The 26,976-nt window shown below is 38.5% G+C and overlaps 1 protein-coding gene across 2 annotated transcripts; it reads left to right on the top strand.

The window, feature by feature from the left end:
* Positions 1–99: 99 nt before the first annotated feature.
* Positions 100–26,976, top strand: LOC131404141 (guanylate-binding protein 6-like). Of its 2 annotated transcripts, none has more exons than XM_058538468.1 (11): positions 100–235; positions 6,162–6,379; positions 9,421–9,548; positions 11,400–11,509; positions 11,699–11,895; positions 20,945–21,190; positions 21,906–22,186; positions 22,880–23,092; positions 24,170–24,272; positions 24,628–24,821; positions 25,819–26,976. In XM_058538468.1, exons 2-11 carry the CDS (start codon positions 6,190–6,192, stop codon positions 26,038–26,040), a joined length of 1,884 nt encoding a protein of 627 aa, XP_058394451.1. In that variant the 5' UTR covers positions 100–235; positions 6,162–6,189; the 3' UTR covers positions 26,041–26,976. The 2 variants fall into 2 exon arrangements, with proteins under 2 accessions (XP_058394451.1, XP_058394450.1); XM_058538467.1 differs by having other exon boundaries at positions 101–235; positions 6,184–6,379; positions 25,819–26,975.

The raw sequence follows: 26,976 nt of genomic DNA, 5'->3' as shown, positions 1-26,976 counted from the left end.
CTCTAGCCTCGGTTAAAAAAGATGAACACCTCTAACAGTTAAAACCACAGGAAACGCGCATCCTTTTGATTTCACTTCTCCTCAACCTGACCATAACCGCTTGGCTGTAATAAGTGGCTGATTTTCAGCTTCTAAAGAGAACAGTCGCTATCCGGAGGAGCCAGACGCAGCAGGAGCGCAAGGGGCTTTCGAGGGCGGCTGAGAACTTGTCCCCTGGCTGCAGCGCCCAAGCAAGGTGAGTTCGCTCCTAAACTTGGTCTTCCATGCATAATTCCCCGGTAACAAACAACAATAAACTCCCAAGCGCACGTTCCGCACTGGCAGGCGCAGACTCCACTCCGGCAGGCGGGAAGGCAGCGGGCGGCGCAGGGGCCGGACAGTGTGTGGCCCCGGAGGCTCCTTGTCCGGGCAGCTCAGCGTCTCCGTTTGAACCCCAGGCGGCTGCGAGGCAACAGCGCGCGCACTGTGTCCCGGGATGCGCTGCTCCTCCTTGGGCATCTACCCAGGGCTGCAGCAAAGAGTCCTGGATGGGAGGAGGAGGAGTGCGTCCTACCTCATTTGCGGAAAGGGGGCTGAAGTCCTTTCTTGGACTGAGGGTCCAAACCCCATCCCCCTGGCAGAGGCACTGGGTGGAGTCGCTCCCTCCCTTTTCCCTTCTCCCTTCCTGGGATGTTTCTTGACTGGTCCTTGCTGGACACTGGAGAAACAGAGAGAAAAGATGATGCTCAACATACAATTGAAATATTAGAAAATTCTTTCTTGTATTAACCGTATTTAATATTCCAAAGATTCTACACAACTGTATTAATATGAAATAATTCATTCTCACTCTGGCTAATCAACTGTTAAAAATAACTCTGAAGTCTAAGCCTGTATTTTGGCTGCACTGTTTCCAAATCTGTGGTCCCTACAAAAAAAAAAATTACACAAATTACTTTTATTTTCAGGTTCAGTTTTTTGCTCTGTTTCCTTTGTGAGAATGCAAAAAATTCCTCAGTTTGTTTTCAACTTCTATAAAATAGCAACAGAAGAGTCGGAGGACACAAGGGAGCAAGGAAGAGGGAGAAACAACTGGGAGCTTTATCTTGAGCACACTAACCTGAACTGTGGAGCGGAAATGCTAACTCATCAACTTCCTTTTGCATGCACCTTAATTTTGAGATTAAAACTCTCAGTTTCTGATTCAAAATGGTATCCGAGGAGTGGAGGGGTCAGGGAGAATGTAGCCTGATAGTTTAGACTGCAGGGTTCAGTTGCTGGCTTGGTTCAGAGAAAGCTCGTTTCCTGATTTGGGCCAGTGGTAGCGGCAAGATGACAGTCTTGTGCCGTGTCACATAACCAGGACAGCAGCAAGTGGAGTAGAAAGAACCCTGCTTGGAGAGATGGGAGATTAGGGTCTCTTCCTGGCTCTTTTCTGGGGGGAGAAGACATTTTCTTCATCCATGACCTTAATTTTTCTCATTATAATATGCATGAGGATAGACTCATCACTGGTTCTTGACCCTGACTCCACATTAGATTCACCTCCTAGGCTTAAATAGACCTTTCCCAAAATAAGATATACTAATAGCTAATACACATATGAAAAGATGTTTGACATCACTAATCATCAGGGAAATACAAATCAAAACTAAAACGAGAAACTACCTCATACCCATTAGGATGGCTTACTATCAAACAACAGAAAATAAAAATGTTGGTGAGGATGTGGAGAGATTGGGACCCTTGTGTGCTGTTGATGGCAATGTAAAAGGTACCAGCACTGTGGAAAACAGTATGGTGGTTCTCCCAAAATGAAAAATAGAATTACTATATGATCTATCAATTCCACTTTTGAGTATGTACCCAAAAGAATTGAAAGCAAGTTCTCAAAGAGGTATTTGTACACGCATGTTCATAGCAGCATTATTCACAATAGGTAAAATGTGGAAGCCACCCAAGTGTCCATGGATAGATGAATGGAAAATCAAAATGTGATAGATACATATGATAGAATATTATTTAGTCTTAAAAATGAAGGAAACTCTGACATATACTACAACATGAATGAAACTTGAGGATATTATGCTAGGAAAAGTAAGCCAGTCACAAAAAGACAGATACTGTATGATTCCATTTATTTGAGTTACTTGGAGCAGTAAAAATCATAGAGAAGAAAAAACAATGATGGTGACCAGGGGCTGGGGAAATGGGGCAGGGGGAGTTATCGTTTAATGAGTACAGAGTTTCAGTTTTATAAGATGAAAACTGTTCTGGAGATCGATTCCAGTGATGATTGCACACAACATGAATGTACTTAATACTGCTGAACGATAATACTTAAATGGTTAAGATGGTGAATACTATGCTATATGTATTTTACCACAATTAAAAAATTGGAAAAAAGTGCTTCTGTACGCATTTTCTAACCGATTTTCAAAAGAGGAGGTTCATTTTTCTTTACAGACCTCCCCAATCAAATACCATCCTCTCACAGAAATGGTGGATTATAGATACAGAGAGTAAAGATAGTTTTCGTCTAGGAGATCATCATCGTTATCATTATTAGTGGAACAGATAGTGTCTTAGAGCACTGGAATAAGGGCTTTAAAAATCTTCATGTAGGAATGAATTTTGTCCCTACATCACAGACCCTTATCAGATAAAAATAATTCTAATCAAAACTGAGTTTTGTCATAGACATGTGTCCCTTAGAAACATCAGAATCATTGATGGCTTTTGTTATACATATAAACTCTTGGGCTTGGGAATCTGGGTTTTACAATCATTCCAGATGACTCTTATATACATCAAAATTGAAAACCAATTCTGAACAGGAGTGAACAACACTACTTTCTTAATGTGAAGCTAAAATTTGTAGTACTTTCCCAGCTGTAGTTCTTTCACAAGTTCTTCTATTTTTAAAATAGATTTTGCAGTAAAATTCACATCTTTTTGCAGTTTCCCTCAATCTTGTCCCTGAGAGGGTATGCACATCTAGTGATTATAATGTGGCTATTAGGGGCTCATGTTTTACGTCCATGTCACTTATTCCTCAGAGCCTGAAGGATCCAAGAAAGGAAGGGTGAACAGGAATGGTGTGTTTTCAGCTGATTATTGTTTTGTTCTGATGAAAAATTTATTTTCACACCTTATGTCTCTGTAACTTACAGTTTATAGAATGCACTGAAACACATTAATGGACCAATTTGTCATTGTGGTTTTTGTAGATTAATTTTCATCTAATTCAACAAGCAGTTACTGAAAGTTTATTTTGTGCTGGACACTCTGCTAAGATGAATGTTTATAGCATCTCATTTAAACTTCAAACTAAGCCTTGGGGTACGACTAGTTATTTCACCTATAACTCTCATATAATTATTTAAAATGTGACTTAACCAGGTTAAGCTCCTTGCTAAGGTCACATAAGTAGTCAACCGTGGAGCTGGAAAATTTTGAAAACAATAGATGTTTTGAATATTTAACAAATAAAATATAAAAATATTTGAGGCATTTCAACTAAATGCTTTTACATAGTCTTATAGTAAGAAATTTAAGAGCCGGCCTAGTGTTGCAGTGGTTAAGTTCATGCACTCTGCTTCGGCAGCCCAGGGTTGGCAGGTTTGGATCCTGGGCATGGACCTACACACCGCTCCTCAAACCATGCTGTGGCAGCATCCCACATACAAAATAGAGGAAGATTGGGCCGGCCCCGTGGCTTAGTGGTTAAGTGCACGTGCTCCGCTGCTGGCGGCCTGGGTTCGGATCCCGGGCGCGCACCAACGCACCGCTTCTCCGGCCATGCTGAGGCTGCGTCCCACATACAGCAACTAGAAGGATGTGCAGCTATGACATACAACTATCTACTGGGGCTTTGGGGGAAAAAATAAATAAATAAATAAAATTATCAAAATAGAGGAAGATTGGCAACAGATGTTAGCTCAGGGCTAATCTTCCTAACCAAAACAAAAAAAGAAAGAAAAAAAAATTAGAGATATCATAGAGAACAATTTTAACATAAAAATAATCAAAAATTTGCAATAGTAGTACTTTTAATACTTGTTTCAAACTAAACTTTTATTTTGGAAAAATAGTTCTGAATTATCTTGAAATTTTAATATTACAATGAAATATCACATACATTTTACTTGGATTTACTCCTGGTGACATTTTGTGACATTTGCATTCTTTTTAAATAGATGTGTATTTTCTTCTATTTACAGTCTTATTCTGATTATTATTTTGGGGAGTAAGAAGCAGAGACCATGACCCTTTACCGCTGAATACTTGAGCACATATCTCTTAAGACCCTATTCTTCCTTCTTGAAAGGTAGCTGCCTTCTTTGGACCTCCCTCGTTTCCACACGGCCACTCCTTCCTCCAGCTCCGGCTCCTGTTCCATCACTCTAGTAAATCTGTGCTCCATTAGATCATCCTTGGCCTCCCTGCTGACAATTGCAGTGACCTCTCTGGGCATTTAACATTGCTGGCCTCTCCTCTCTTCTGGATGCTTACTCTGTCTACCTTGCCTCTGAAACTCCATGCTCTCTCAGGACCATCACCCCTTAGATTTCCCCAAGGCTTTTATTCTTTTGTATTCTTAAGCTGAATTAAGTCATCTCAACACATGATTCAATTGTGCATATCACTCACATAGACCTCTTTCCTCAAGAGGATTTCAGTGTAACAAATGTTGACTGAGTGCATTCTATGTGTCTAGCCTGGGGTCTAAGCTGGGAACAAGACAGACATGACACCTGTCCCCCAAATTATAAGTATGATGAACCATGAACTGTAATCCATGTTGTATTGCCTACCACCTTCCTAGTTTGAGATGGTTAACGGTAGCTGTCCCCTTATATTGTTTCGTCCCTACTCCTATACTAATAGAATACCTGCTTGTTTGCTGTGTACATGTTTTCCCAAAATACTCATAGTAATTCCAGCTTCCTCTGTGGCTGGACACGGTAGTGGGATAAGTCAAGATCTATTGTTTTTAAGTAGAAGTGATGAGTTCTTAAAAGAGGGACGTGTCATTTTCCTTCTCCAATCTGCTCTTACTATAAATATGGTAGCACACCATCTTGGACCTTGGGCTGCCGCTTATAGTTGGCCGAGCATATGGCAGAAGGGTCCTGGGCCCCAATCTTGTATGAAACAAATTTCTCCTACCCATGTGGGACTACTAATCCTGGAATTTATGTAAGACAGTAGTATATTTAAATTGTTCATGAGCCTTTTTTTTTCTGTTTCTCACAGCTAAACCTAATCCTAACGGATACAGTTATTCTAGTATTACTTTGAGGGCAGGGGCTATAGCTTATAAATAATTTTATCCCAGGAAACAACCACAGTTTCAGGTATATAATAGATGCTCATCCAAAGCATTTAAATAAATTAAAGACAGTATTGATAACACTGGGTATCAAAGAATGAAAACATGAAAGCATACCATTCAAAAAATATTAGGTGACCTGGAGCCCTCAATGAAACACTGATCATGCAAGGAAAGAGCCTGGTCAAGAAACTGCTGAGTGTTTTCTGGAATGAGGGCCTGACTCTACAGAAATAAGAGGAACCCATGTCATCACACTAATACATTAGAGAACACGTTGTTGTTATAGCAGAGTCAATAGAAAGCCCCTGTACATTACTGATCGAGGAGTATATGGGGTAATCAATGTTGTCGAGAAAGATTATTCTGCCAGGTAAGTGGTTGCAAAGCATGTCATAGTGACACAGATTTCCCTGGTTTCAAATCCTGGATCTACCACTTATTCATATGTAAATTTGAGCAAATCCCTCAGTCTTTCTGAACTTTACTACGTATGCAAAATAGGTATAATAAGCCCAAACTTGCAAGGTTCTTATAAATACCAGCGAGGTCAGGTATGTAATGCACGTGTCACAGAGCTCAGCGCAATGTAGACTCTCAACGCATGATAAGCATTGCTTGAATTTTGGTTTTCTATGAAAGTAAACTTTGGAGGCTGGTACTACCTGCTATTTCATCACTACCGCCATCAGAGATGATGATGGAGGAAGCCCTCTTGTGGTCTCCTAATGCTATCCTACATTTTGAGCCATAGTCAAGAAAAGAGGTTCCACCAGCCCTTTGCTGATATACAGATGCTTTGATTAATGCTGAGGCAGAGAATGGATTTGTGATCTTATTTCTACAGAAAGACTCTTTTGGGTTTGCAGGTTGCCATGGCGTCTGGACCTATCATGTTGGTTCCCATATGTTTGGTGGAAAACAAGAATGAACATCTGTCCGTGAACCAGAAAGCTGTAAGGATTCTTAACAAGATTTCTCAACCCGTGGTGGTCGTGGCCATCATTGGGCTGTATCGTACAGGAAAATCCTACTTGATGAACTGTCTTGCAAGAGAAAAGACTGGTGAGTGAAGTCCTGTGACAGAGGCTACTTGCTTGACCCCAGCTGAATCTCAGCTTCTCACCACTCCTCCAGGGTAACATGAAGGGAGATTCCAAATTTCTTATTAAACACATCTAATTCTAATTTTCACCAGAAAAATGGCAACCTGACGTTTTTCTCTTTCCAATTCTTACTCCTGCTGTTTCTGCTTCCTATATAACCAAAATCTCTTGTGCTAGTGCTCTCAAAGCCATCTCTTCTAACCTGCCAGGCACTGAGCTCTTGCAGTGATGTCTCCCACATCACATTTTCCTTTCTTTACTAGAGTATTCTTATTGACTAACCAACATGCTTGGATATCTATCATCTTAGAAATTCTCTCTGGACCCCACATCTCATTATGACTACCACTCCACTTTTTCTTTTTACTTCTCTTTGAGCAAAAATATATCATCTCAATTTCCTTTTCTCACTTCTCCTCTTCCCACCTCTTCTTCAGTTGACTTCTTTCTGGTTTTAAGCCCAAAAGTCCACTGAATGCTCTTGTTATATTCACCAACGACCCCTGTTTCATCTGATTCAATGGATGTTTCTTTGTATCCATCTTAGTCCCTTGCTCGACATCATATCTCACAGTTGACTTCTCCCTGCTCTTTGAAATACTTTCTTTCCTTGGCTTCTGAGGCACCACACTCTTCTGGGTTTCTTCCTATCTCTGTGTTTAGTTTTCTTCAGTCTCCAACTTTTCTCTTTTCAGTCTCCAACTTTATCAGCCTCCAACTTTTCTTCCAGCTGTGTGAATCATAGGTCTCTCCAGGACTTGGCCCTGGGATCTTTTCTCTCCTCTGTTTATACCCTGTCCAAGTGATCTCATCCAATCTACGGACTTTAAATGTCATGTTTATTCTGATACCTCTCTAATTGATATTTCTTGCCTTAATATCTCTTCTGACTTTCAGACTCATTAATCAAATAACCACCTGATTTTTTTCTTTTTGAAAGTTGTCCACTTAAAGTTATCATGTTCACAATAAAAATCTTGATCAATTCCCGCTTCTAAACCCAGATGAAACGAATCAAAACAAAGCAAAATAAAACACACTTTCTGCTTTCTCATTCATCTTCTTCTCTAGTGTACCTGTAGCCTTTCAGTCTTAAGTCCCAAACCACATCCCTCGCTTGGTTTGTCTCCCACATCCAATTCATGCATCAGACTTCTTGTTATTCTTACTAAGCGTATATCAAATCTGTCTCTTTTTCTCCATTTTTATGTTACCATCCTAGACTAAGTCACCCTCAACTTTTGCATGCAATATTTGTCTTTTTTTCCGAAGTGTCCTCCTTGCTTCCACTTTGGCCCTCTCTAATAATTCTCTTCAAAGAAGTCAGAGTGATCTTTAATCTAGTTGCTTTTAATACTCTCCTTAAGCTGTCATTATACGTATATAAAATAAATACTCCTCGGAGACCCACTATGATGAAGTCTTTCCTATTCCTTCAAACACATTTGATGTGTTTTCTTCACCACTGGTTACGCTACAGCCACACTAGCCTCCTTTTTATTCTTGCAAATTGCAAGCCCTTTTCTAGCTCCAGGCCTACGCACGTGTAGTTCACTCTGCCTGCAATGCTTGCTGCTTCTTCACCAGCTAGCTCCTTTTATTCACAGCTCTGCACAAACGTCAGTTCTCAAAGAGGTCTTCCCTGACCATCCTGTCTCATGTTGCTCTTCTACTTAAATTTAACACAATATGAACATAGTTTATTTACATCTTTACTTGTTGAGTGTTTTTTCTCTTATATTAAAATTAAAATCTGTAGAGCAAGAAACTTTACCTGGACTCTTTGCTGATAAATTTCCAGCAACAAGGACAGTGTGTAGAACGTAGTGGGTACACAGTAAATGCTTTTTTACTTGAATAAAAGAAAAATAAATCAGAATGTTTATCTTTTAGCTCACTGTTATCTTTATGTGGCTTTTACTAGCCTTTATAAAATTTCTGATTAGAGCACAATACCTAGGTGTTGCTGAATATCTTATAGACTAGCATGTCCAAATCCTACAGTCCGTGAGTATGGTTTAACGTAAAGAGCATTTCACGTATAAAAAAAAAGTCATAAGAAAAGTAGAGGACAACTTTCTGAGTTTCATGGGCAGAAAATGAGAATATAGAATCCGCATCAACTACCCATCAACACTTCTATCCTGGTTTTATGCAGGGCTCTCAGAAGATCTGTTTTCCCTCAATATGGAAAAAATCAGCATGAACATGATGCGATGTTAATATTCCTCTTAGAGAATGTTTTAACTGTTGCTATGATCCCTTGAATTAGTTGTGATTAACAGCATCTTCAAAACAAGTAAGAAGTGAGATACAGCCATGACTTTTTATGAGGGCTTATAAAAGTGTGCTTTTTTTTTTTTTTCCACCCATTCCTTTCTCCCTGGTCCATTAAGACCAGATTTCATTTGGCTGGCCCATATGCTGGCTATAAGTTAGCAGACTCTTAGCACTCATTGGCTATAAAACTCCAAAGGGCAGGTATTTCTGTTTATTTTAGTCACTGCTGTATCTCCTGAGTCTTGAACATATCCCCAATGCCTAGAACATAATAGGTACTTAATAAGTATTCAATAAATTATCTTGTTTATTCCTCAGACTATTGAAAGGTCTTGATCTAATTATAATACATTCAAGTAACTTAACTTCTTTAGGGAGTCATGATTGTTGAACACTTAAAAATCAAAGCTTTCTTGTGTGTAGCATGCCCTTTCTCTCATCTAGTTCATTGGTAGGCCACATAGACATGAATAGAAATTTTCTTACACTGGGAAATAGAATTTAGCATTTTGTATAAATCAAACTTATATGAAAGAGTCTGACCGCTAAAGGTATGAGTAGTTAGATGACACACAACATTGGACATCCTTGAAATGGGGAAAAGCACCATGCGATATCCGAGCGCGCTTACAGTCCTGTAACTCTAATTTTGTAGCCCATGGGCTTCTTGGCCTATCTGCTGTCATGTCACCGTATCTTGCTTTCTCTTGTTCCCTTCAGGTTTCCCTCTAGGCTCTACAGTGCAGTCTGAAACCAAGGGCATCTGGATGTGGTGTGTGCCTCACCCCTCTAAGCAGAACCATACCCTGGTCCTTCTGGACACCGAGGGCCTGGGCGATGTGGAAAAAGTAAGATAGAGAGTCACAGATGGATCCTTTTCATACTGGATTTTCTCCTTATCTCTTCATGATCCTTTGTAATTTAACTGTTGTGAACTATTCCTGAAATACTGAAATCCAACTATATCGAAGGAGGCATACTTTGGTCTCTGAAAGTCAATTCTAGTTAAGAACAGATAATGTGGTATATTTGGTAAGATCTTTTATTTCTGAGCACTGAAGTGCATAATTTCATCCATTTTAATAAACCTTTATTGAGAAGCTGAGTTAAAGGGTCTTGGGCTGAGTATTATAGATATTACTGAACAAAGTGTAGGCCCTGCCCTCAAAGAGCCTTCTGCCCAGTTGAGGAGACAATGTGTATGCAGTCCAATATAATACCAAGTAATCAGTGCTTTGTTGTGGGTAGGCAAGGTAGGTTTCCTGGAAAGCAGACTCAAAGATAGACACTGACAGGCAGGAAGTTTATTTATACGGATTTTAGTTTGTTTGTCTTCATATTATGGGTAAAATGAATGATCTCCTCTCTCTCTCTCTGCTATTTCTGTCTCTCTCTCTTTGCCCTTCCTTATCTGCCTCCTTTCTTCTTTAAATTGGAAGCAATGGCCATATTTCTCTAGGTCTTCATTTCTGCCTAAAAGGAGGCAGAAATTCTGTCCTTCCTTATAAGGTGACATATCAAACAAAGATAGAATCTTGGTGTCTAAACTTTTATTGTCTTCCCTAAGTCCAGCTTCTTCTGTTCTTAGTCATTTACTCAAAATAATTAGAATTTGAGAAATGGGGTATATCAATAATATTTCTTTTACAATTCCCCATTCCTAGATTTAGATTTCAGCACTTGCATTTCCTCAAGGGTTTCCAAGAACAGGCCAGATCTTACACACTGTTTATACTACAACCAAATGCTGGCTTCCACAACAATTTAGGCAACACGAAAACAGTTCTGCCCATCTTCAAGTCTCTGCATCGTCCTGCACAGGAGCTTGCTTTTGAGCCTTATCTTCGGCACCCATCCTCTGCTCTGTGCCAGTCAGACCACATAATTCTATGCTTATTACATTCTGACTCTCATTTTGCTTCTGTAGATCTTTGTACTTACATGCTTCTTTCATTTCTTCAAGTCTACATTTTACAAATCCTTTAACATCCAGCAAGAAATTTCTAGGGAGGTTTAATATCACACACACACTCTTTCTCTAATTCTAACATCTTCTGTTCCCCTTTGACAGATTCATTATTTTTATCCAATATAATGGCTACCGGTTTCACTGCTTAGATTCACAACTAGTGTGTAACCTTTTGAATATATTATCCTTGTTGCATTCATTTTTCAAATGTTTGTAAATACTATGAGATAGTCATCTTGAATGTAACAATTATTGTATTTATCTTTGCTTCCCTATAACTAAGAAACATGTGTAACATTTAATAGTAGTCCATAAATATTTAATTTAATTGGCTTTATTTTGAGTGACCCATTGTGACTAGCACAGTATGTATTTTGTAGCTCACTTTTTGTTAAATGAACACGTGGTGTCACTTATTACTAAGCAGCTAATTGCTCAAAAGACACTCTACTTTTTTTTTAATACATATTATCTTATTTCATCCCATTCAGAAAAAAAGGACATTTTGAAGAAAGTATTAGAATTCTTTTATAGATGGGGAAACTGAGGTCACAAGCGATGTCAATATAATTGCCAAAGCTGAGATTTGCCTTTAATTCTGTTTTCAAGATGTTTTCTTTGTAGCAACACTGTCCTATCTGAAAATAACAAATGAAAAATGATTGAACAAATAACTGAGTGGGTTTCTGAAGGGAAGATTAGTAAGTGCTTTCTCTAATACATTTTCTAGGGTGACTCTAAGAATGACTCGTGGATCTTTGCCCTGGCTGTGCTTCTGAGCAGCACTTTGGTCTACAACAGCATAAGCACCATCAACAACGATGCCTTGGAGAAACTGCAGTATCCTTCCCAGTTTTATTGAAAAATTGATGAGAATAGAGAACAAATGGGATTCTTCTTCCCCGTGGCTGAGTTACCTTTGGTGGAGCAGAGGAGACTCAAGGCAAAAGAGAGTGTTTATAGTAATTTTTTATGAGGGAAATGTGGGAATTGTGGCTAGAAAGTTCCTTTTCCTTAGCCAAGTCCTAGTTATGTGACAGAGCTCACAGAACTCATCAGGGCAAAGTCTTCCCCCAAACCAGATGGAGTAAAAGGTGCCACAGAATTCGTGAGCTTCTTTCCAGACTTTATCTGGACTGTGCGGGATTTTACCCTGGAGCTAAAGTTACACGGTCACCCTATCACAGAAGATGAGTACCTGGAGAATGCCTTGAAGCTGATTCCAGGTATCAGAGCATGGCCTTGGCAGTGGATGGTCCAGTAGAGGGTGGGAGCTACTAAACACTGTCCATCATCTCTGGGATTGCATTTGTATTTGAGACTGGGTCCAGGCCCATAGCAATGGTGTCTGGGACCTAGGTTGTTATTTCTTGATGAGTTCTAGTGACTACAGCTAAGCTCACCCACGAAGAGCAGGGCTTCATGCAGAGCACATATTGAAAACTAAGATAATTTGTACCCTAACACCCAAAGACAATGGATGCTAAAACTTTTCAAAGACCAGACACTTGTGTTCCTTATTGCGCTTTTCCCCTTTTTGTCTTGAAAACAATGACTTGTTAGGCGTAAAATCACAATGAAGAATATATTTCCCTCAGTTCTTGCTCCTCTCAAGCAGGGTTATAAATGTCTAGTGCTTGGATAGTTGTATCTTCTACAAAAAGTGACTTTACACCCTGAATAGATCTGACAATCTACTTTTGGTCTATATTTTTTAATTATTTCTTTTTCTTTTCTTTCTTTCTTTTTTTTTTGGTGAGGAAGATTGGCTCTGGGCTAACATCCATGCCCATCTTCCTCTACTTGATATGGGACGCTGCCACAGCATGGCTTGATAAGCAGTGCATGTGTCCACACCCAGGACCCGAACCTGCGAACCCCGGGCTGCCGAAACGGAGTGCGTGAACTTAACCACTGCGCCAGTGGGCTGGCCCCATTATTTCTTTTTTTTAAATTGAGGTATAATTGACATACAACATTACATAAGTTTCTGGCATACAACATAATGATTCAATATTTTATACATTGCCAAATGATCACCACAATAAATCTAGTTAACATCCATAACCATACATCATTACAGAATTTTTTCTTATGATGAAAACTTTTAAGATCTACTGTCTTAGCAACTTTCAAAAATGCAATACAGTATTATTAACTATAATCACCATGCTGTATATTACATTTCCATGACATTTATTTTGTAACTGAAAGTTTGTACCTTTTGATCACCTTTACTCATTTCGCCCACCCCTTCACCTCTGGCAACCACCAATCTGTTCTCTGTATCTAGGAGCTGGATTTTTCTTTTGTTTAGATTCCACGTGTGAGATCATACAGTATTTGTCTTTCTCTGTCTGACTTATTTCACTAAGCATAATGCCCTCAAGGTCCATCCATATTGTCTCAAATGGCAAAGGTTTATTCCTTTTTATGATTGAAAATATTTTATAACATTTATATATATAATATGTAAGATATATATATTATGTATGATATATATATATAATATGTATAACATAATATATGCAACATTTTCTTTTTCTTTTTTTTTTTTTTTGTGAGGAAGATCAGCCCTGAGCTAACATCCATGCTAATCCTCCTCTTTTTGCTGAGGAAGACCGGCTCTGAGCTAACATCTATTGCCAATCCTCCTCCTTTTTTTCCCCAAAGCCCTAGTAGATAGTTGTATGTCATAGCTGCAGATCCTTCTAGTTGCTGTATGTGGGACGCGGCCTCAGCAGGGCCGGAGAAGCGGTGCATCGGTGTGTGCCCGTGATCTGAACCCCGGGCCGCCAGTAGCAGAGTGCGCGCACTTAACCGCTAAGCCATGGGGCCGGCCCCTGTAACATTTTCTTTACCCATTCATCCATTGATGGACACTGGGTTTGCTTCCGTATCTTGGCCCTTGGAAAAAATGCTGCAATGAACTTGATATCTTATCAAGTTCATGTTTTCGTTTTCTTTAGATAAATACCCAGAAGTGGAATTGCTGGACAATATAGTAGATCATATGCTGGATCATATGGATCTATTTTTAATGTTTTGAAGAATCTCCATACTCTTCTACAGAGTGGCTATACCAATTTACATTGCCACCAATAGTGCACAAGGGTTCCCTTTTCACCACATCCTTGCCAACACTTGTTATTTCTTGTTTTTTTGAGAATAGCCATTCTAACAGGTGCGAGGTGATATATCATTGTGATTTTGATTTGCATTTCCCTGATGATTAGTGACATGGAGCATATTTTCAGATACCTGTTGGATAGCTGTGTGTCTTCTTTAGAAAAATTTCTATTCAGATCCGCTGCCCATCTTTTAATTGGGTTGTTTGCTTTTTTTCTATTGAGCTGTATGAGTTCTTTATATATTTTGGATATGAGCCCTTTATCAGATACATGTTTTGCAAATATTTTCTCCCATTCTATAGGTTGCTTTTTCATTTTGTTGATGGTTTCCTTTGCTGTGCAGAGGCTTTTTAGTTTGATGTAGTTTATTTTTGCTTTTGTTGCCTTTGCTTTTGGTGTTATATCCAAAAAATTATCACTAAGACTGATGTCAAGGAGCTTATTACCTATGTAAAACTTCTAGGAGTTTTACGGTTTCAGGTCTTACATTCAAGTCTTTAATACATTTTGAGTTAATTTTTGTATATGGTATAAGATGGTGGTCCAGTTTCATTCTTTTGAATGTGACTGTCCAGTTTTCTCAGCACCGTTTATTGAAGAGATTGTCCTTTCCCCATTGTATAATCTTGGCTCCTTTGTTGCAAATTAATTGACCATATATGCATGGGTTTATATCTGGGCTCCCTATTCTGTTCTATTGATCTATGTGTCTGTTTTTATGCCAATAGCAAACTATTTTGCTTACCATAGCTCTGTGGTGTAGGTTGAAGTCATGGAGTGTGATATCTCTTGCTTTGTTCTTTTTTCTCAAGATTATTTTGACTATTTGGGGTCTTTTGTGGTTCCATGCAAATTTTAGAATTGTTTATTCTAGTTATGTGAAAAATGGCATTGGAATTTTGATAGGGATTGCTTTGCATCCATAGATTGCTTTGAATAGTATCCACATTTTACCAATATTAATTCTTCCAGTCTGTGCACACTGGATATTTTTTCATTCATTTTTGTCTTCAATTTTTTTTTCATCAATGTCCTACAGTTTTCAGTGTACAGGTCTTTCACTTAGTTGGTTAAATTTATTCCTAGGTATTTTATTGTTTTGACACAGTCATAAATGGGGCTGTTTTCCTAATTCGTCTTTCTGGTAGGTCATTATTAGTATAGAAATGCAACAGAGTTCTGTATATTGATTTGTATCCTGCAATTTTACTGAATTCATTGATTAGCTCTAACAGTTTTTTGGTGGAGTTTTTAGGGTTTTCTACATATAATATTATGTCTTCTGCAAATAATGACAATTTTACTTCCTTTCCAATTTGGATGACTTTTTTTCCTTTTCCTTGCCTAATTGCTCTGGCTGAGACTTCCAATACATGTGGAATAAAAGTGGAAATGGTGGGCATTCTTGTCTTGTTCCCGATTTTAGAGGAAAAGCTTTCAGTTTTTCACCATTTAGTATGATGGTTGCTGTGGGCTTGTCATATATGGCCTTTATTATGTTGAGGTACATTCCCTCCATACCCACTTTGTTGAGAGATTTTATCATAAGTAGGCGTTGAATTTTGTCAAATGATTTTTCTGCATCAATTGAGATGATCATTTGGTTTTTTATTCCTCATTTTGTTAATGTGGTGTATCACAGTGATTGATTTGTGCCTATTTGCCATGATCAAGTGGGATGCCTGGATGGCATCCCTGGAGTAAATCCCACTTGATCATGGCAAATGATCCTTTTAAAATATTGTCATTTTGGGTTTGCTAAATTTGTTGAGGATTTTTGCATCTTTGTTCATCAGGGACATTGGCCTGTAATTTTCTTTTCTTGTGGTGTCCTTATCTAGTTTTGGTATTAGAGTAAGCTGGCCTCATAAAAAGAGTTTAGAAGTGTTCTCTCCTCTTCTAGTTTTTAGAAGAGTTTGATAAGGACGTGTGTTAATTCTTCTTTGAGTGCTGGGTAGAATTCACCAATGTGGCAGCCTGGTCCTGGATTTTTGTTTGTTGGGAGGTTTTTGATTACTGATTCAATGTCCTTACTAGTAATTGGTCTGTTCAAATGTTTTTTCTTCATGATTCAGTCTTGGAAGGTTGTATATGTCTAGGAATTTATCCATTTCTTCTAGGTTGTTCCATTTGTTGGTGTATAATTTTTCATAGTAACCTCTCATGATTCTTTGTATTTCTGTGGTATCAGTTGTAATGTCTCCTCTTTCATTCTGATTTTATTTGAGTCCTCTCTCTTTTTTCTTGGTGAATATAGCTAAAAGTTTGTCAATTTTATTTATCTTTTCAAAGAATCACCTCAGTTTCATTAATCTTTTCTATTGTCTTTTTAGTCTCTATTTCCTTTATTTCAACTCTGATCTTTATTATTTCCTTCCTTCTACTAACTTTGGGTTTTGTTTATTCTTCTTTTTCTAGTTCCTTCAGGCATAAGGTTAGATTGTTTGAGATTTTTGTTGCTTCCCGAGGTAGGCCAGTACCACTATAAACTTCCCTCTTAGAACTTCTTTTGCTGCATCCTGTAGATTTTGGAACGTTGTATTTTCATTTTCATTTGTCTCAAGGTATTTTTTGATTCCTTCTTTGATTTTTTTCAAAGACCCATTGGTTGTTTAGTAGCATGTTGTTTAGACTCCATGTGTTTGTTTTTTTTCCAGTTTTCTTCTTATAAGTGATTTCTAGTTTCATACCACTGTGGTCAGAAAAGATGCTTGATATGATTTCAATCTTCTTAAATTTGTTAAGATTTGATTTGTGACCCAAGATGTGATCTCTCCTGGAGAATATTCCATGTGCACTTGAGAAGAATGTGTATTCCGTTGCTTCTGGATGGCATGTTTTGTATATATCTAAGTCCATCTGGTCTAACATGTCGTTTAAGGCCAACACTTCCCTATTGATTTCCTGTATCAATCATTTATCCATTGATGTAAGTGGGCTGCTAAAGTACCCTTCTATTATTGTATTGCTGTCTATTTCTCCCTTTAGATCTGTTAATATATACTTAGTATATTTAGGGGCTGCTATATCGAGAGCCCCTAAATATATAAATATTTATAAATACTATATCCTAATATTATATTTTTATAATATTTACAAATGTTATATTTACAAATACTTACAATATTTGCATTCCTAAATATTTACGGTATTTGTACTCCTAAATATTTTCAAATTTTATTTCCTTCTGTTGGATTCACCACTTTATCATTATGTAATGACCTTCTTTGTCTTAGTACAGTTTTTGTTTTAAAGTCTGTTTTGTCTGCTATAAGTAAAACTACTCCGGCTTTCTTTTGGTTTCCCTTTACAAGGAATATATTTTCCATCCCTTCACTTTCATTCTGTGTGTGTCCTTGTTTCTGAAGTGAGTCTCTTGTAGGCAGCATATAGGTAGGTCTTATTTTTTATCCAATCAGCCACTCGATGTCTTTTCATTGGAGAATTTAGTCCATTTACATCTAAAGTAATTATTGACAGGTATGTACTTATTGCCGTTTTGTTAATTGTTTCATGATTGTTTATAGTTCCTCTGTTTCTTTCTTCTTCTCTTGCTTTCTTCCTTTGTGGTTTGATGACTTTCTTTGTATATCTACTATATGTTTTCCCTTTGTGATTACCACAAGGCTTACATATAACAACCTATATTTACAACAATCTATTTTAAGTTGATAACAACTTAAGTTTGAATGCATTCTAAAGCTCTACATTATTACTACATCCCACCATGTCTCATGTTTTTTATGTCACATTTTACGTCTTTTTATTTTGTGTATCCTTTAACTAATTATTGTAGTTACATTTACTTTTGATACTTTTGTCTTTTAAACTTCATACTAACTTTATAAGTGATTAATCCACTACCTTTACTATATATGTACCTTTACCCATGAGATTTATACTTTCATATGTTTTCTTGTTACTAATTTGCACTCTTTCTTTTCGGATGAAAGAATTCTCTTCAACATTTCTTATAAGGCCAGTTTCGTGCTGAAGAACTCCTTTAGGTTTTGCCTGTCTTGAAAACTCTTTATTTCTCCTTCAATTATGAATGATAACTTCGCTGGGTAGAATATTCTTGGTAGGAAGTTTTTCTCTTTCAGCACTTTAAATATATCATAGCACTTCCTTCTGGCCTGCAAAATTTCTGCAGAAAAATCTGCTGATTGTCTTTTGGGGATTTATTGTACACAAAAAGTTGCCTTTCTCTTGCTGCTTTTAAAATTTTCTACTTGTCTTTAACTTTTGACATTTTAATTATAATATGTCTTCCTGTGGGTCTCCTTGGGTTCCTTTTATTTGGAACCCTCTGGGATTCCTGGATCTGGAAGTCTGTTTCCTTCCTCTGGTTAGGGAAATTTTCAGCCCGTATTTCTTCAAATAATTTTTATGCCCTTTTCTTTCCCTCTTTTCTCCTTCTGGGGCTCCTGTAATATGAATATTAGTCTGATTGATGCTGTTCCATAATTACTTTAAGCTATATTCTCTTTTTTTTATTCTTTTTTCTTTTTGTTGCTATGACTGGATGAGTTCCTCTACTCTGTCTTCAAGTTCACTGACCCTTTCTTATGCTTTATCTGGTCTGCTGTTGACCTCTCCAGTGTATTTTGCAGTTCAGTTATTGTTTTTTTCAACTCTGTGACTTCTGTTTGGTACTTTCTTATATTTTCTATCTCTTTGTTGAAGTTCTCACTGTGTTCCTCCATTCTTCTCCTGAGTTTGGTGAGGATCTTTATGATTATTACTTTGAACTCTTTATCAGGTAAATTACATTTCTCCATTTCATTAGGGTTTTTTTCTTTCTGAGGTTTTATCTTGTTCTTTTGTTTGGAACATATTTGTTTGTTTCTTCATTTTGTTCGACTCTCTGTATAGGTTTCTATGCATTAGATGAAACAGTCACCTCTCTCAGTCTTGAAGGGTTGGCCTTATGTAGGAGATGAACCTCATAGTTTAACCCTGCGCTGGCTCCTGGTTGTGTCTCAAACCTTTGTGATTGTCCAAGTTGCCTATTTTGTTTTTAATATCTCCTAGTAGTTGAGGGTGTGCCAAGACCAGTCAGTGTCCCAAAGGGGAGGATCTGAGTTAGTACCTAGATTCAGGCTGATTGGAAGCCAGACTCTCAGACAGCAGCTTTAAAAATGCAAATACATACAGTTCTGTGGGACCACAAGCATAAGCCCCACTGGTCACCAGAGCCAAGTGATCTGGAAGTGTCTCCTGGACAGCAGTCACAAACAACAGGGCACCAAATGAGTGTATATGCTCCTTTCTAAGAGATACTGGTGAGCTATAGTGAGGCAGAGAGAGAGAGAGGGCAAGGATGACGTCCCCATCCTATGTTCTCTGAACACATCTCTGCAGCCCCTGCATGTCTGCCAAACCTGAAGCCTGTCCCTAAGGCTGAAGCTCAAGGACAAACAAAAAAGCCTCTTTCACAAAAAAGCTGGAGGTGTTTTAGTCTGCTGTCTGTGCAATGCCTAGGGATGGTAGTCTGCCAAAAACTGTCTTTTAAATTATTTCAGTCCCCTGGGACCCAGTAATGCAAGCCCCTGTAGCCTCCAGAGCCAGACAATCAAGGGACATTCCCTGGGTGGCAGCCACAAAAACAAAGTAACCAGACGTAAAAACTGGGGCACTGGATGTGTGTAGAAGCTCCCTCCCTGGAGATACCGGCACTCTGGAGCATGGCAGAGAAAGAGTGGAAATACGGTATACGCTGGCTGAAGTGAGGCAGAAAGGTAGTGCCAAGATGGCATTCACCAAAAGGAGAAAAAAAAAAAAGGAAAAGAAAGTGAAAAGGAAAAAAAACAAAAAGCAAACAGAAAAGAAAAGAAATAAATGTTTTTTTAACAAGATGGCACCTGTTCGCTTTAGCAAGGCAGACTGGGAGCAGGAAGATGGCATCCACTAGCCTCTGTTTCCAGAGAATATCCCAGTAGGCCCCTCAGACCAATGCTTTAAAATTAGCAAATGAGTCTTTCACATAAAGTCTGGGCACTTTTCAAAGGGCTGTTTCTGCACTGGGCTCTGGGGCAGGTGAGTCTGCATGTGAGCCCTTTAAGAGCCATTTCTCAGTTCACCACAGCCCCATTGGTCTTGTGGGCATGAGCCCCATTGGTCTTCAAAGCCAGATATTTTGGAGGCTTGTCTCTCAGGAGCTGGTCTTAAAGTCTGAGATGACCTCAGGGAAAAGCTCAGGGTTTTGAGTTCCTTCCTGATTGTGGTCACAGCACCAGGTGTGGGGTTTATGGCGAGATTTTGTCTCAGCCTTTTTCACCCACTTCAATGTGGTTTCCCTCTCAGCCCAATGTGAAGGGGTTGCTCCAAGACTTTTTAGGTTTTTTTTAGAGGAAATTCTTCCATATATATTTGTAGATTTGGTGTGTTTGTGGGAGGTGGTGAGTTCAGGATCTTCCTGCATCGCATCTTGAACCGGAACAACTTTTTTATTATTTCTGGTAATAGCCAGATCCTTCCTTTTACTTTCCTCATCATGTCATCCTTTTTATTCTAATATATTTATTCACTTATCTCATTTTAAGTTAATAAAATCTTTTAATGAATTGCATTTATGTGAGTGAATACTTGACAAAACCAAGATGTTTATGGAGTAGTGGTGAGTTCTTTAAATTACATGTAGGCCGTGTTTAGTCTTCAGAGTTTCTACTAAAAAATAGTCTTATTTGTAGTATATGAATTCTTATTAGCATCAATCAATGAAGTTTTCCTTCGCTGAATAAGGTATCATATGTCCTATGTTAATCATTACTCCGTTATCTTTGTTTGTTACTCCTCTTCATTTTGTTCCTACAGTTTACTTCCAACATGGGTTGGAGTAGGCCAGAATAATATTTGACCATCATTCATTATATCATTCATTTGATAAACATCTAACAAATCAGGCACCGTGTTTGGCTCTGTGGATACCAGCCATAAGTTTTTTTACCTGGGGCAGATGTCCTAAAATTTCTCTCCAGTGATATGTCATTCATATGAGTTTGATTTGCAATTGTATGAATATGTTAAAGGAGTTCTATAAGCACAGAAGTCTCCAACGATCGAAAATCCTCAGTTATAAAAATATTTAGCTGTCTTGTTCCAAGACTGTGCTTACTATAACTCCGTTTTCTCTCTTCCTCAGATGCAAATCCCAAAGCTAAAAATTCCAACACAACCAGAGAGTATATCAAGCATTTTTTTCCAAAACGGAAGTGTTTTGTCTTTGACCGGCCAACACATGAAAAGGAGCTCCTAGCCTGTATTGAGGATGTTTTGGAAAACCAATTAGATCCTAAATTCAAGGAACAATCAAATAATTTCTGTTCTTATATCTTCACCAAGGCAAGGACAAAGACCCTCAGGGAAGGAGTCAAAGTCACTGGGAATCGTGAGTTTCCTTTTTCAAAATCATATTCCTGAGTGGCATAATATATGTTGACTATTTAATTATAATATGTTTTCAGTAGTTTTGTTTCATTTTGTATAAAAGTGTATAAATAACTATTTACACCCTAGAGAGAAATGTATATGTGTTTCAGTAATTATCTCTCATCATGGGATTAACAAATCCCTTTTCAGAACCCCAAACATTGTCACTGATATCTGGAGTTCCCACATTTAAGAAGAACCCCACCATTGATGATAAAATCACTAACTGGGTATAAAAATAGAGTACATTATCTTCTCAAGGAAGTCCTATATAATAAGTGCTTTTCTCAAGGAGACTTCTTGGGAGTTTAAACCAATCCAAATAAATAGTATTTTCTGAGTCCCTGAAAGTCCACTGGAAACTTAAGAATTCAGAATAAATATTATCTGAATTATCTTCCCTAATTTACCTTCCTGTGTGGTCTATTTTTCTCTTATTTTTTGTTAATGTGAAATGCTTTTTTCCAGACACCTCTGATTATGTTAGGTGAAGGTAGGTACTTAACATTTTTCAAAAGTGATGGCCTGGAGGAAATAGAAGAGGAGTAAATGTGAAAATGAAGGTGATAATAGTAGAAGTAAGTAGGTGTGTGGCAGAGTGTGTGTATGGTTTTAGAATCGTAATCTCATTGAGTGAGAAATTGACATTTATCTCTGTTTCCTGCTTTACTCAGGACTGGGGACTCTGGTTGTGACCTATGTGGATACTATCAACAGTGGAGGGGTTCCTTGTTTGGAGAATGCAGTGACAACTCTGGCCCAGTGTGAAAACTCAGTGGCCATGCAGAAGGCAGCTGACCACTACAGTGAGCAGATGGCCCAGAGAATAAGATTCCCCACAGACACGCTCCAGGAGCTGCTAGGTGTGCACACAGCCTGTGAGAAGGAAGCTATTGCAGTCTTCATGGAGCACTCCTTCAAGGATGACCAGCAGGAGTTCCAGAAGAAGCTCATGGTACTTTGTCTTAGCATTTGCCCTTCTTGATACTTGCCCTTGTGGAATGATGCCTGGAGTTCTACATATTCATCCCATAGCTCATCTCCTATACAGGGTAAAATAGTCTGGATTCTCATGAGCAAGAATTCTAAAGGACTCTATTTCCTTCTTTTTCCTCAAAGCTTGGAAAATTTATCCAGGATCTGTCTGATCTTTCAAGCAAAATCAGCATTGATTTCTCCTCTCCTAGTGAGTTGTGGCGTGGTTCCAAAGCTCTTCTAAGTCGTTTCTGAGCTGGTTGCTCTCTAGGTGTACTCACTCCTATTCCTGGAGACTTGATTTCCCTGGAAAGACTCTCTTAAAAGTTCATGATTTATATTTATTTTCTTTTTAATTGTGTCATTGTATTCTTGAAGATAGAATCACAGGATGTTACAGCTACTAGGAACTATAGAGCATATGCAATGCAACCTCAACATTTCACAGATGAAGAACCTGAGGCCCAGGAAGGTTATGAAGCTTTAGCAGGGTCTTGGAGAGAGTTTTCAGAGTTGGGAATAAATCTCTTAATTCTTGCTACATTGCTTGTGCTGCTCCTCTAGAATGCTTTTCTTACAAGGGCCACAGTTAGACCACATATCTAAGATTCTTTGGAATTTTATTTCCTCTGTTCCTTTCTTCTGGTGACATCCCTCTACATTTCTCTTGCAGGAAATCATAAAGAATAAGAAGGAGGGTTTCTTGCTGCAAAATGAAGAGGCATCTGTTAAATACTGCCAGGCTAAACTTGATCAACTTTCAAAGGTCTTAATGGAAAGTATTTTAGCAGGAACTTTCTCTGTTCCTGGAGGATACAAGCTCTACAGGAAAGCAAAAGAAAGGATTGAATGGGACTATCAGCAAGTGCCCAGGAAAGGAGTGAAGGTGAGGAACAAGCAGAGCATGGGAAGCCTACAGAATAGAGCCAAGGGTGTCTCCTGACAATCTGAGAGCACAGCACCAGTTGTGGGTAATAAGAGAGCATGGGGATATTGTGACAGCTTTAGCTTTTAAGGTCCACTATTTGCTATTCAGATCTGAGGAGAGTAGAAATGTTTGCTATTTATTCCTGAGGAGAGTAAAAATGTCCATTTTCCAAAAATGAGTATGGATTTCTGAAATCCACAAGAGACAGAACAGAAATTATTCATTTCTTCATCCAACAACATTACATTTAATTGCCGAGTGCTGATGATTTACAGGTTAAAGGCAGAGTCTTTGCATTCAAGGCAGATCAAAAATGAGAACGAAGTCAAATACATAGACAATTGCATACAGAGCGTTAACACTCATGAATCTATGATCCTGGGCTGCATTGGTGATGGTAATAAATGTAACAATAATAATACAATGAACATCTACTGAGCTGCTATTGCTTATATGCATATTGTTCAGCTCTTTCTCTAGACATTTTAGTTTAATTCTCCAAAAATGTTATGAAGCATCTACTCTGATTGTCCACATTTTATAGATGTGAACGAGGAGGCATAAGAAGGTTAAATAACTTGCCTAAAATAACACATCTAGCAAGTGGCAGGGAAGAACATCAGCATATAGTAGACTCTGCATTTCACATTAGGCATGTAGTCTAGGAAAACTTGCCAGAAGAGAAGGGGGATGTAAGTTTTGAAGTATTTGTACATGTTGTCCGGGCTGAGATGTTGTCCAAAGGGAAGAGCCGCAGGTAAACATGCAAATATATGAAAGCATCGGAGATTGTGGGTTTGTGCAGCTGCACATAATTCTGATTTGCTGAAATCTAGAGCGAGGAGGGGGAAGTTGCACTGGGAGAGGGACTTGAGGGAGATCAGGAGGGTCTCTGTTCACACTAAGGAGCTTGGACACTTTGTTGGGATTCTGGAGCATTTTAAGAAGAAAGTAAAAATGATGTGGATGGACTTGTTTGTACAGAACAAATTTCCTCTGGGAATCTAACTTCTTTGCTCCTCCTTGATTCCTCAGGCGAACGAGGTCCTGCAGAGCTTCCTGCAGTCGCAGGCGGCAATAGAGAACTCCATCCTGCAGGCAGACAGAGCCCTCACTGAAAGGGAGAAGGCCACAGCAGGTACGGGGCAGGGCTCAACTCTCAGGGGGGAAGATAGGTTCCTGCAGTGCCCTCTGCAGTGCCCAGCAAAGATCAAATGAAGATCTTTCCAAAATCCTGAGCTTCCTGTCCTTCTGTGAAATGCACATTCTACTGAATCTGAAAATAACAAGCAGAGTTGTGGCTGAGCATCAGCCAGACAATCAAGGCCTTTTCCATCACATTCTCAAATCTGCTCTTGATGGTGTGGCCATGGGAGGGAATTCTGAGATATCTCACTCTCTCTTTCAGATTTAATTTGGTCTCTGTTCTCAAGGTGGTAGAGCTCAGGCCTGATCTGTTACTTTCTTCTCTTTCTAAAACCTTCATGGGGCAGTGGAGCGAGCCAGGAAGGAGGCAGCAGAGGAGGAACAGGCATGGCTAAGGCAGCAACTGTGGGAACAGCAGCAGCAGATGGAGGCTCAAGAGAGAAGCCTGAAGGAAAATCTAGCCCAACTGAGAAGGAAGCTGGAGTGGGAAGGAGAGAATGATCTGAGAGAGCAGAGAAGGATACTGGAGCACATGCTGATGGTAAGTATGACATGGCCTCAGTAGTTCCTGACAGTCATGGCCCTGGTACATCAGGAAGGAATGGGTGAAAGTTAAAGCAAAATCAGAGAGAAGCACTACTGCCTTTACTTCATCAGAGTCACCATACTGCATCCTGGCTTTTTGAGAGGCCTTTGAATTTTGCTCCACACTGAGACACTGGAGAGTCCAGGATGACTGTGGCCCCTCCAAGTTGTTGGAGAATATAAATAAACTCTCCAAGATTTGAGTTGCTATACTGGTAGGATTCTAGGAAGATCTCCTGGAGCCCAAATTAAACAGGGTTTCATGGATTATCAAGTAGATATTTCAACCAGGTGTTTTTAATATAAGCAGCAACCAGGTGCATCACCAAGATCACTGTCAATTATCAGGAACTCTACCAGCACCAAAGGTTCTAATTTGGATCTATGCTGACCTAAAACTATCAGATATGTCAAGACTTAGAAGTATAGCGAGCCTACACCTTCTAAATTTGCTGCGGTTGTCTCTAGGTGTGGATAGCTTGCCTAAATCACCACATAGCATTGTGGGAATTCTTTCTTTTCCCATCTAGAAGTGTTTATATCAGATTTCTTGATCAGCTTATAAGTTTCCATTATTTCTACCGTATGGGTGACCATGCCATCCCAAGTGGGACTGAAAATTTGTGAAAGTGAACTAACGGCTCCCTCCTAACCCACATTTTTGGTGGAAACATGTTATTGCATTTGTCCTCATGCTTGGCTTAGCACCCTAGCAAACTCCTAGTTGAGCATGAATATTAGTAAAGTTGTAAACTATCCTTCCTCTCATTGTCCTGGTCCAATTCAGCAGATATTATCTGCTTCAAATGTTATCCTCTGATGATCTAACAAGAAACAGTACTTTTCTGTGTAAAAGAGAGTTTAACGAAGTTCTTAAATATAATATCTGACTCTTGAGAAAATGGAGATTTTCAAAGGTTTACCTTTTCTTCCTCCCACACCTTTTGTCTTAGAACCAAGAGGAGCTGCTTAATGAAGGATTTAGGAAGAAATCTGAGGAGATGAATGCAGAGATAAATCGTCTGAGAAATTTGATTGAGACTACAGAAAAGGATAAAACTCCCTGGATTGCACGGGCCCTGAACACCCTTGCCACTGAAGCATCTGCAATCCTGTCTATTCCTGCTAAAGTAGTTGACTGGGGGCTGAAGGGCCTGAGCTCACTGATTAAATAGGATTAGCTTCTCTTTCTTTTAAGGAAATTATACAATGTGCATATATGCTCCACCCTATTTTTGATGTGTTTTAGCTTAAATAGGATTAAATTGAATAAAAGATATTCAACCTCACTCATAATTAGAGAAATAAAACTAAACCCACCAGATATAATCTTTCACTTTTCAGATTGACAAGGATTAATAAATTTGATACCAAATTGTGTTAGAAAGGTATGGAAAAATAGTCTTATATGGGAGTGTAAAGTGTACAATTTCTATTTAGAAGTTGTCCTAATATTTCTTACATTTTAATGTATTTATGCCTTGATTTAACATATTCACTTTTAGGAAAATACATGGAAAAATACATGTTCACTTTTAGGAAAAAAACACACACACACATAAATGAGATTCATTGAGGTACTTCTTTTAATGTAAAGATTGATAATATAAAGTTTTGTACATACCTGTTGTAGAATTATAGATAGCTATTAAATAATTCGACAATAGAAGTTACATAAACTTATATATAATATTCTTCAAGATATATTTTAAGGTGAAAAAAATGAGGTGCAATACAGTGTGTATAGTGTGGTGTCTGTGGAAAAAAAGAATTCATGAAAACTAGTAACGTTGGTTCCTTCTGAGGAGAACTGGGTGGGATCATGAGTGGCAGGGACACATAGTTTTCATCATATATTCTATCTTTTGAAATTTGTAAAGAAAGCTGGTATTATCTATTTATAAATAAAAAAGAAAATGTGAAGCATAGTACTACTAATAAATACTAATAGAAATGTGAAACTGACCACTAGATGGTAAATTACTCATTGCTGATGTTATTACATCAGCTAGTTTAATGAGGGATTTAAGGCTAAGAATCAGAGTGCTGGAAAACACAAAATTTGCATTCTAATCTTGTTTTCATTTTGGACTTGTTTTTTTAATCCTTAT

This window comes from Diceros bicornis, chromosome 4 (assembly GCF_020826845.1).
Source record: "Diceros bicornis minor isolate mBicDic1 chromosome 4, mDicBic1.mat.cur, whole genome shotgun sequence".
Taxonomy (NCBI): domain Eukaryota; kingdom Metazoa; phylum Chordata; class Mammalia; order Perissodactyla; family Rhinocerotidae; genus Diceros; species Diceros bicornis.
Note: the sequence above shows the minus strand (reverse complement) of the source record. Positions and strands in the feature narration are given on the sequence as shown.